Source organism: Anneissia japonica, unplaced genomic scaffold (assembly GCF_011630105.1).
Source record: "Anneissia japonica isolate Jap-2015-1 unplaced genomic scaffold, ASM1163010v1 scaffold171_len658169_cov177, whole genome shotgun sequence".
Lineage (NCBI taxonomy): Eukaryota > Metazoa > Echinodermata > Crinoidea > Comatulida > Comatulidae > Anneissia > Anneissia japonica.
This window is the reverse complement of record NW_022733907.1, coordinates 184,851-196,531: the sequence shown is the minus strand read 5'-3', so window position 1 is coordinate 196,531 and position 11,681 is coordinate 184,851. Positions and strand designations below refer to the sequence as shown.

The following is an 11,681-nucleotide window of genomic DNA, read 5'->3' as shown; positions in this document are numbered from 1 at the left end:
GTAACTTCACTGTATAAACTAATACCGTGCTAATACTAAGTATTATTTCAGCAGTTGTTACTAAAGCCTGATGCTGAACGCTAATTGGACATTGGTAACTTTAATCTGATTTCCGTCAAATAAACTGTCCCAGTAATACTACAGTATGTGTGGCTAGAGCGACGAAAAAAGAAATGACTTGGTTCAGTTGGTTACATTGCACGTTAATCTAATAATAACTGTTGTCAAAGATGTGAAATCGTGAGATCTCAATCTCAATAAATTGTCTGTTGACAAAATTGTCCAGTGACGACCCTAACAATTTACACATTTTATATGGGTGAGCTTTTCAACAAAGCTGATATGTAATACCAACTTGGTAACCTAAAACACGATACATATGAAGAATACTACTGTAATGGTGATTTTGATAAAGGTTAATAATAATAACAATAATAATAATAATAATAATAATAATAATAATAATAATAATAATAATAATAATAAAATGAGGATTACAAATGATGATTGATGTTGATGCTATGATAATAGTGATGATGATAGAGCAGATAAGTTCAGTCCTCTAAAGTGTTGGTAGCCAATGTATATATGTTTAAATCGTGCAGATTTTAAATCATGTTGTGTTTCAGCTAAAACAGGGTGAAATACAGATGTAATAGCCTATCGTGTTTTTGATGAGACGTTTAACCCGTACATGGTCTGGTATGCACCATGGTCCACTAATGTGATCCACTAAAAAGATTAGAGGATGTACTGCCTAATTCACTGACACATGAGCCCGAATTAAATTATTCGGATGTCTGTGGGTTACATTTCTCTTATATCACACAGGATAAATCTATCCAACGAAGATGGTGATGAAGATAATGATGATGATGATGGTGATGATGATGATGATGATGATGATGATGATGATGATGATGATGATAATGTTAATGTTGAGGATGTTATAGCCAGGTATGGGGCAATTATTGTTTTATCGAGCACCGTTTGATATAGTCCCCTAGGCGATATGACTGCCATGATCACTAAAATCTGATTTAAACAAATTGGTAATTGAAAAAAATTACTACGTAGACAATTTAAAAGGATGTTTGTACTATGGTGACTGCCTGAGAAATTAGTGACATGCAACACAAATTTCGGATTTACTGTGTAACTTGTAATTGAAACAGCCGCAGATCGAAAACAGGGAGCTACCAATAGTAGCTCGTATGGAGGTGTTTTGAATATCTTGATGTTTTAATGTTTCCAAATAATTCGAAAAATCACCACGTTTGATACCTTATATTAATGCTAAATCATTTCGATATAAAACAAAAAAAATTGAAAATATCATCCCCTCATTATTATTGATGCTTTTTTAGGCATCGGATGCGTTAATTTGTTTGACTGACAGGATGACCTGGTGAAATCGCAAGATCTCAATCTCAATAAATTGTCTGTTGACAATATTGTCCAGTGATGACCCTAACAATTTACCATTTTATATGGGTGAGCTTTTCAACAAAGTTGATATGTAATACCAACTTAGTAACCTAAAACACGATAGGTCTACTGTATATAATGTACCCACCTGTTACGTTGACGATAAAGGTACATTCATTCATATTCAAGTTAGCATCTGTAAAAGTATACGTCACTGTGTCAGTCCCAATACCAAACCCGTCGCCAGACATTGCTGTTTGCTGTGTCGTAAAGAAACCACTGTTATCCTCAGCTGTCGGCATCATCCATGTAATATTGGCGTAGTTCAGACCAGGCTCAGTGTTGTTGTGCACATTATCGGGGCAAAATGTAACTTCAGGATCTTCAAAATCTATGTTAATAAGAATAAAGCAATGTTTATGCTAATAAAAAACTGTGCTTTATGTTCATATTATTATTATTATTATTATTATTAATAATAATAATAATAATTTTCAAAAACAACACAACAGATCGTATCTTCATCATAGGCGAAGCCTGTATTTAATCCAATAAGTTATGGCCTTATAACGGCCCCAATAAGACATGTTTTGGCAGTCCACTACCATCGTCAGTTATCTATTGCACGCAAGCAACCATTAATATGGGGGGAGTAAAAATTCAATGTTATGCATGCTAAAAAATTGTGGAATGAACCGTAACAGTACTACAAAGCAAAGTATAAATAAAGATAAGGTAAAAACAGGGTGCAGTATTTATGCCACAAAGGGGAGAATAATTATTATTAATAATAATAATAATAATAATAATAATAATAATAATAATAATAATAATAATAATAATAATAATAATAATAATATTAATAAAAATGATATGACTGCCATGATCACTTAAATCCGATTTAAACAAATTGGTAATTGAAAAACTTACTTAGACAATTTAAAAGGATGTTTGTACTATGGTGACTGCCTGAGAAATTACATGCAACACAAATTTCTGATTTACTGTGTAACTTGTAATTGAAACAGCCGCAGATCGAAAACAGGGAGCTACCAATAGTAGCTCGTATGGAGGTGTTTTGAATACCTAAATTTACTTTAATTTTCACCAGTGATTTCACCTATGATTTCACACATACAATAACGAATAAAAAAATATTAGGCTAAAAATAATGAGAGATAAGATGTTTATCTATCATTTGATTACAAAAAAATATGAACAAACGTTATAACAATACAAGTTATAGCTATTAAATAGACGCCGGACCGATTTTAGCTTATGTGGACTATATTTGGCAGGTAATTATAAGGCTAAAATCGGTCAGGCGTACCGATTTTGGCCTCGGACCAAATTTTTCCTGACAGTCTTACACGTAAAATATTTTCTATTGAGATTAAAATCGTGATGTTAAAAATACTTTCTGCGATGAAAAGAAGAACTTGAAAAAATACATATACGTTACATATTGTAAGCTTATGTTAACCATAAATAAGAGAGCAGGAGCACTCACATTGGCTTAAACTGTATGTTGTAAAAAGTTACCTTGTGTCGTCTCATGTATTCGTGTTTTATTGCATATATGTATGTAGGGAAAGAAGTGGTGCTAAACAAATAAGAACAATAATACTGTATTAAAAGATGCGTAAATCTTGTCAAACACAAACTACAAGGCTACAAGCAGAGCATTTTTTCATCTAGGGAAAAAGATCTACGGATTGACAATTCGAGGTATTAAATCAACAGGTTCCGGAAATAAGATAGTATTCTATGCAAGGACATAATAACTGGGATCCGTAACAAGTCAGTGGCGGCGCCAGCGGGGAAGAGGACAGCAGGGGGCTTAAGCCCCCACCAGACAGGTAAAGTTCCCCACCCCCCAATCAGACAGAAAATATATCCTAAAGCCGCCACTGGACATACAGGTGGAGAGTAGAAAAAAGTGTTTTTGATACACGGTAATGTTGATGAGGCATCAACAGTTGCAGAGGCTATCATATCCACCATCAGTGCTATGGAAAGTGCTATGGTGTTCCAGCAGAGGCCTACAGGGCAGTAGGCTCAAAGGTTATCAAAAAGATAATGCTATCTTATAACGGATCTGGGAAGAGGAAACTATTCTCTATGAGCTCCGTAATGATAAAAAGACAAATGCGGAAACTATAAGTAACTATCTTACCACTTTTCATAGCTCAGAAAATCCTCGCTCATGACGTGGTCCGGTTACAATCCGTTTCACACCGGGTGTTGAGGACGCCCTTTTGGAAAGTAAATGCAGGTTCATTGTCAACGGCATGTTGACATGGTGGTCGAAGCACGACATATTAAGGGAAAGTGTGCCTCGAATGCCATAATATTTCACTAGCATGGACTTTATTTTGAATATCCTGTTCTGTGAACTACATGAAAATAGTCTGGCTGCTTCATGACATCATGTCTGCATTGGTTTAATTAAGCCAACAGGTAGTTCTTAGCAGAATACTGGTGCTAAGCAGGTTTGTATTCTTGCTTGCTGCTTTGCACTTAGTAAAGGAGTTGACTACCACATGACAAATAGACATAAACTGCATGATAAAAGTTAAGCCACAGGGCGGATCCAGACATTTTCAAACGGAGGGAGGGGGCACAGAATAGATAAGTAAGTGCACTTATTTCAATACAAGCATTAACATTTTAAAATTTAGTGGCAAAACAGGGGGTACGTGCCCCCCCCCCAATTGGATTCGCGCCTGAACCAAGTACGGCATGGTGGCCACCGAAACAAGTCGCACGCTGATTGCTCTCCATCTTTGCCTTTTCATGTGCTAAACTTAACAAGGGACTGTGCTATGTAATCAAAAGCAATTAGTCATAGCGGGCGACCGGCTGCATGATGGGCAATTACCAAGACTAAAGACCCTTACTGGCGTGCACTATCAATATAAATTACAAGCGCTGGTGGAGTGTTACTTCGTCCATCAAGTACATGGTGCTAGGGTTCAAAACAATTTTGGTCACTCATGTATTTTAACATTGCAACCACCACCTACCAAATGTGCAGACTGTATTGAAGCTAAACCTTGTCAGTCACTAACCTGGCAGGCCATGAGTCTACGAATTTGTCTACAACAGGTAACAAAACTCAAGCCCTACATTTTTGTGTAAAATGGAAAATTTAAGCCTTTGGCTGCTTTCTGTTTATTTAAATACATAATACACACGTATCTATGCACATCTTCAAGTTTGAAGAAGATTCTAGCACAGAAAGTGACCATGGTGCCGGCCAGGAAAACCTTGAGCAAAAACATAGGAGAACGGAAAAGAAAAAAAAAAGATGAAGAATGGAAGCTACGCTCAAGTGAAAATTCCTCTTCATAAAAAGTGTAATATATTGTTTGGACTGATGTGGCACAATTTTACATATCGTAAATCGTATTCTAAAATTTATATATAATATTTTTAAGCCTATATCATATAAATCTGTAAAAAAAAATAATAAATCAGAATCACCTGTGCAAGAGTGCACCTTGGTTTATCAGCATTTGTACAACTTTCACGTGACCGTTCCAAGCAGCAATATGTAATGCAGTCATACCTTCACCGTCCGCCTCATTGATTAGATTAAGACCAGTCGGGCAATCCAGAAGTCGGCGAAGTGTATTGAGGCGTCCAAATCTATAAAGTTGAAATTTATGTAATAAAGTTCCACTGTATTTATTTTATCTGCAGTACAGTTTTAAAAATGCCTAAGCAAGAATACATAATATTCGAACAGTTTTTTAGAAAGTGTCCCAAGGTAAACATTATTATCGTAGCAATCTAATAGCAATTTAAAATACAGCTTATATAACATTATTATCATCTGACTAAATATTTTAAATTGAGAACCTTATAATGCTTTTACTTAATTTAGAAAAGATATGGCTTATATCTCAAAACGATTATTATTTTTTATATAACTAGCAATTCTAATTAATATTACTATACTATAATTATGGCAACCAGAGTACAGTTCAAAATTCAAAAACATAATCATTATTATATTTATGATCAACATTAAACCATCATTTTCATCATTATCATCATCATAATTAATATAATCATTTCCATTATCATTAATATTATCACCATCATTATTATCATCAGCATCATGATCATCATTAACATCTTCATCATCTTCATCACCACCATGATCATTATCACCTTCGTTATCATTATCATCACCACCACCATCATCATCATCATCATAAGCATAATAATTATAAGGAAGACCACATTTTAAGCCTGCTGATAAAACGTGTCTGGTAATTTTGCTTGAATTTCACAGAACTTTACCGTGCCGCAAAATGTAATGGGGCCTGCTTGTCTCTGTTTTTAAGGTTTGCTGTTGCCCCCAACTTCAAAAGATGTTCAACACAACGGAAATTGCCATGCTGCGTGGCGTAATGCATCGGTGTGCACCCACGTTCATCGGCGTCGTTCAGCAGCTCCACGATCCGAGTCTGAAAACAATTATTTTACTTTAGGTTTTTTAAATTTCTAACTGGTAAACCCATCAAGACCTGTTTTGCAGGGCTGTGACGCACTATAGATTGTGCTGTTGTAACATTTTCGCTGTATATGACAGCAGAGGTAGTGCGTTAGATACAATAAAATATGGGACAGAACTTGTTAGATGATGACAGAACATACGACTAATGAAAAAGGTCTACTCTATTTACAAAAGGAAATTGGTTTCAATGCTAAGTGCAATTCAATTTTGAGTTTCCACAGGAATTTCATGATTCTATTATCATTTTTGTTTTTGGTTTTAACACTGATCCGCGCGTTAAACTGAGTTACCTTTTCATTTCTATTGTTGGGCGTAAAGGCTATCTTCGAAAAGTTCATGTTAAAGCAGAACTTTTTGTTGACATTGTTAACACGGTAAACAGTGGCGTAAGTTATTACATTGGTTTGTCGGCAAGGGTTCATTCATAATCCTATAATTGCTAAAGTATGGATAGCGTGGTCGTTTAACGCTGTGCAGTAAGGAATCGAAGGTCGCGAATTCGAATCGCGCCTCGGTGTTTTTTTTTTTAATGAACATGAGTGAGAGCTGTTTGACAAATTAAAAAGAAAAAGAAATATGTTAAATGTGCGATTCGTACTTGCGACCTTGGGTTCCTTACTACACAACGCTAACCGACCGCGCCATGCGACGTGTCCTATTAGTGGTAATGGCAGTGATATACAGTCCTTGCTGAAACACATGTTTTGTTTGTAAGAGTAGGGGGAACACGTGTCCTATTAGTGGTAATGGCAGTAATGTGCAATCCTTGCTGAAACACCTGTTTTGTTTTGTAAGAGTAGGGGGAACCCTGGGGTCCAGCTTAAAGAAAGGGTGATGAACGTTTTTTAGAAATCACTTCTAGTTTATGTGTACAAAATTTCCTGCACGTCCTTTCAAATCTGGCGACGCTGCACGCTTTTAAGTTCTTGGTAAAAACAAGAACAAGAACAAGAACAGTGAGGTTTGGGGTTAGCGTTTTGCGCACACCCACCAAAAACCACTCCATTTTTTTTAAATATCAGATAGAAACAACTCATTTATATGCAACCTATAGTTTGAATTATTCTCTACAGGTATAGTAATAGTTGTCTTCAATTGTACAGGTTAAACACAATAGGCAATCACTTTCACTTAATGAAAATACATTACAAAAAGTAATTCTGATGGATTGTCAAAAAGCAAAAATAATTCAAATAACGACCCTCAATTTGTGAGAGGTCTCTATTGAACATTGGTACAAAAATAAATTACAGTGATGCTTTGTTCGTGTTTTATTACAACCATTAATCTACTCTTTTCTATACTGAATGTATCTGTGTAATGCACGATTTTGATCACTGACATTTATTTTGCTCGTTGATGTTGTATATATTTAATCTAGCTCATTTATCATTAATTTATATTCAAAAATGGTTTTGCTTACAGAAAAATCTGAACGAATCAATTGCAAGCTAAACCCATTGTATACAGCATGATGCAGAAAATTTCTATCTCCAATGTCTCGTAATTGGTAATCAGCATTCATTGAAATGAGAGCATTAACGGTTCGCCAGGATCCTCTGGATGCCGCCAGCATAAGCGGTGTCCTGCCTTCGCAGTCTTTGATGTCGATCGACGCACCCTGCATAATAAACGGTATATACCAAATATATAAAAGGTAAACAAGGTGTAGTAAAGATCTCTTTACGAATATATTATACACATAGGCAAATAAAGATATAGTATTCAATATTATATATATATATATATATATATATATATACATACACATTTGTGTTGTGTGTGTGAATATATTATACACATAGGTAAATAAAGACTTTGTTGTTACCGCCCTTTATAATCCGGCCTAATTATACATATCATTTACGATTTATCTTAGTCACTGTTTTTTGTTTATCCCCTATTGCTAGTTTGTAAAGCTTTTTTAATCATACGTGTTATCGCTGAGGAAAAGCACAGGCGTGCTCGAAATATTCGAAATAAAAAATTATCTTATATCTATTATGTCAACGTATACGACTCTACTTTGTGCATTCATACTCATTTTATATATATATGTATATATGTATATATATAATGTATATATGTATATATAGTGTATATATGTATATATATGTATATATGTATATATATATATAATGTATATATGTTTATATACACTGTATATATATACATATACACTGTATATATACATTATATATTATATATATAATATATATAAATATATATATATATATATAAATATATAAGAACACACACACACCTACACACACATATATATATAGGCCTATATATATGTGGGTATGTGTGACAGTGTGTGTGTGTACTTCATAAGGCGTACATATTCGTTGTTGTTTGCTACAAATTTCGTGCAATTAGTACTACAAAAGCTGTGATCATCCTCTGCAGTGCTAGTCTGTACATACCTTCTTTAAAAGTAGCTTCACAATACCAATGTGATCAAACGCAGAAGCTCTAATAACACACATAGATGAGGAAAGAAGAAAAGAAATGGGCTAACAAAATATGAAATAAACTTTTAAAATAAAAAATATTCACGGCAAAACACAAAAATACACTATTACAGGATTTTTTGTTTTGGTTACAGACAATTATGCATTTTCTTAGAATCAATTACTATCTGTAACTGATTTAACGGAATATGTAAAAGTAAACATGTTTTACTTTTTTTTATGATTTTTTTTTTTGTGTTCTTCATTTAATGTAGGAAAAACATGTTTCAAGCTTTCAAGTACAAGTAAAATCCTATAAAACATTATTATATAAAACCATTTCTCAGATTATTTTGTTCATTATTAATCAATGGACGAAACGAAGATACAATTGGGCAGTAGGGTTTACAGTACATAGGCAATTAAAATGTGCAATAGTATTTTTTGCTTACACAATTTATCTTCAACACATACAACACATTTTGTCCTCTATCATATCTAACTATTATCTAATAATGCCATTTCCATCCTTCTATATTTCACTGGAAACGTCTTTCATCTGTAAAATTCGACATTAATAACCAATCCACTTTTTCTTTTGTAAATTCTTATGAGCTTACCTCAACACTAAGGTAGCTTTAATATAAACAATATAACATTTATTATGCCTATCAATGAAACATTGCTATAAACAAGGTACCACCAAATGGCATGAATCCCGCAGCTTTATATCATATGAAACGAAAAGTGCTTATTAAAAAAAAAAACACTTGATACAAAGACGCTATTATTGGATGTTGACATAATAGGCCACCATTCTATAGTCATAGAATAGAACTTGCTAATTGGTGACTGTAATTTCGTATAAACCTACGTCAACACCAAGCTAGCTTTCAACAATTATAATATTTATTATGCCTAATTACCCATGGTAATGGTAATTGTGGTTGTATTTATATAGCACCTTCCACGATCGAATCGTCTCTAGGCGCTCGAAAAAAATATGTGAATAAAATATGAAAATAAATTAAAGCAGAAAATAACTGAGCTAACCAAACAGTATAGCCGACAAAACAGACAGAAAATAGAATCGCACATCATCACACCGTTTCACCGATCGACTGAGGCGGGCCAGCTACCGTATTGATTTTACAGTGTCATAATGATGTGTGTAATTAACTATACACCCTACAGTAACCAACAAAAATGAGAAATGTGGACAAACAAATGTGAAAAAAAGAAGACTCAACCAAAAATACTTGTCTAAAAATAGTAATAAATTAATGCCAACTAACTAACGCTGAAGTAATACACATTGATGCAAAGTAAAATTTAACATCATCATAACTATAATAAATAGGAACACTTAGATTAACAAGCTCGTCACAAATTGTCAACACTTTTGACAGTGTAGGATCCACAAGCTGAAGAATAAAAAGAGCGTTCCGTAAAACGCCAGCGACATATATTTCCAAAGCTGTTTTTGTGGTAAAGTGCCACTACATTACATAACATTTAAACACCGGGACAGTGTCTACCATAGGAACTGAACCGGCTCGCAGTCTAATCTCTGTCATATTCTAGAAATATCATTCTTGAACCAAACACATCATTGTTAACGTTTACATTGAACTCCAGTTGTAATGGTACTGTGTTTTGATTTGTGTTATCAAATCCCATCCCCTTTGAGGCTACATCGGATGCTCTACTCATTAGGCAAAGTGCCAGTTATGTAATGGACGCTATCTCAAATTTTTAATGCACAATTTGACAGAGATTGCTTATTAACTGACAGAAAATAACTTATGAATTTGGCATTTATTGACTTTGGTAAACCAAAACTAAAACAAAGTTATCAGCAACTTCACCCAGAAATCGCATGCGAAAGCACTCAATTTATGTTAATTTGATTGAAATCCTTATCATTTTCTATACAATACCGTATTGTCTAAATTTAATTAACTGACTATTATAATATTTTAATGACATAGATTGACATTATAACAGGAACTGTTTTGTTCATCGCTCGTACCACAACTTTTTCTAAAACCAGTGGAATCATTCTGAACGGCACATTGACGTAATTGTTGTGTATTTCCTATTCCTGCCGTGAAAATGCATCTATACAATGATAATAGTTGCCATATTGTGAGAAAGACGTGATAGTCTGTCTGCGTCTACGTGGATACTTTGCAGAAATATTTATACTGCTCTCTAGTGCTATACCCCAGATAGCATTTATTAGCTATGTTAGCCCTTGACATGCCCCTTCCCCCGCCCCCAGTCAGAAATTATATTTTCTTAGATTTTAAAAAACAGTGGATTCAATGTTAAAGAATTAATCTCAACTTCTCTTGTAATATTATACCTACTCTCGGATACGCTGATGTAGTTTGGCACCCGAGATTAAATAAATCCAAACAAATTTCATAGAATGTATCTGGAAAAGAGCATGCAAGATTATTCTTGAGTCGTACGAAGAGGCTCTCAGTAATCTTAACCTTATTTGACTCTCTGACAGGAGGACATCTCGAAACTGTCTCAAGATTGCAAATAACCTACCAAAACGAATCATTCTTTTGACCTTATCCCCGAACCCGTTTTGAAAATCAAATTAGAAATCTTCGTAATAAGAATAATATTACCCAACTTAATTGTAAAACGAATCGTTTCTCAAATAGCCCAATTCCATCAAACTTAGCAAACATGACACGGTGAGGTGCCCTCTTTCTTATATTCACTCAGTTGCTCAAAATATTGGATGTAATTTTTTTTATGTTCACTTGTTTTTATTTATTTTCCTGTTTTATGATAAATATTTCTATTCCGTTTACCTAATTATTGGTGGTAATATATTGGATGTTATTATACCTTAATTATTTATTGTTTTTCGACATTTTAATATAGTTATTGCTGTTTTTAAACTGTTTTTAAATATTTTGTAAATAACATGCAATTTGGCCCTTGGCCACAATAATATTATGTTATCAGTTTCGAGAGATTTTGAATAAAAAGTGATATATTTTTTTATCTTTAATACTCAACATTCTTCATTCGTTTTTCATCATCTGATTTTCAACACTTATTCTTACCTGTGTAATGCTGTCATTCCCTCAATGTCTCTCATCTCCAATACTTGACACTCGTCGTCTTTGTCTAAAATCAGCTTCACGATTTCAACACAACCCTGCGAGCTTGCTAAGTGAAGTGCAGTTGACTGGTCTGACTGTTAAAGAAATACATACATACATCATAAATACAAACATACATGC

General features: G+C 34.0%; 1 protein-coding gene across 1 annotated transcript in view; it reads right to left on the bottom strand.

Annotated features, from left to right (window-relative positions):
• The window catches only part of LOC117116255 (transient receptor potential cation channel subfamily A member 1-like), a 59,202-nt gene that overhangs the window by 31,422 nt on the left and 16,099 nt on the right, over positions 1 to 11,681 (bottom strand). The window contains exons 8-12 of the mRNA XM_033260254.1: positions 11,502 to 11,635; positions 8,383 to 8,431; positions 7,380 to 7,577; positions 5,740 to 5,906; positions 4,915 to 5,079 (exon numbers count right to left, since the gene is read on the bottom strand). Of these exons, the coding sequence (XP_033116145.1) occupies positions 4,915 to 5,079; positions 5,740 to 5,906; positions 7,380 to 7,577; positions 8,383 to 8,431; positions 11,502 to 11,635 (713 nt within the window). The remainder of the gene's footprint in view (positions 1 to 4,914; positions 5,080 to 5,739; positions 5,907 to 7,379; positions 7,578 to 8,382; positions 8,432 to 11,501; positions 11,636 to 11,681) is intronic.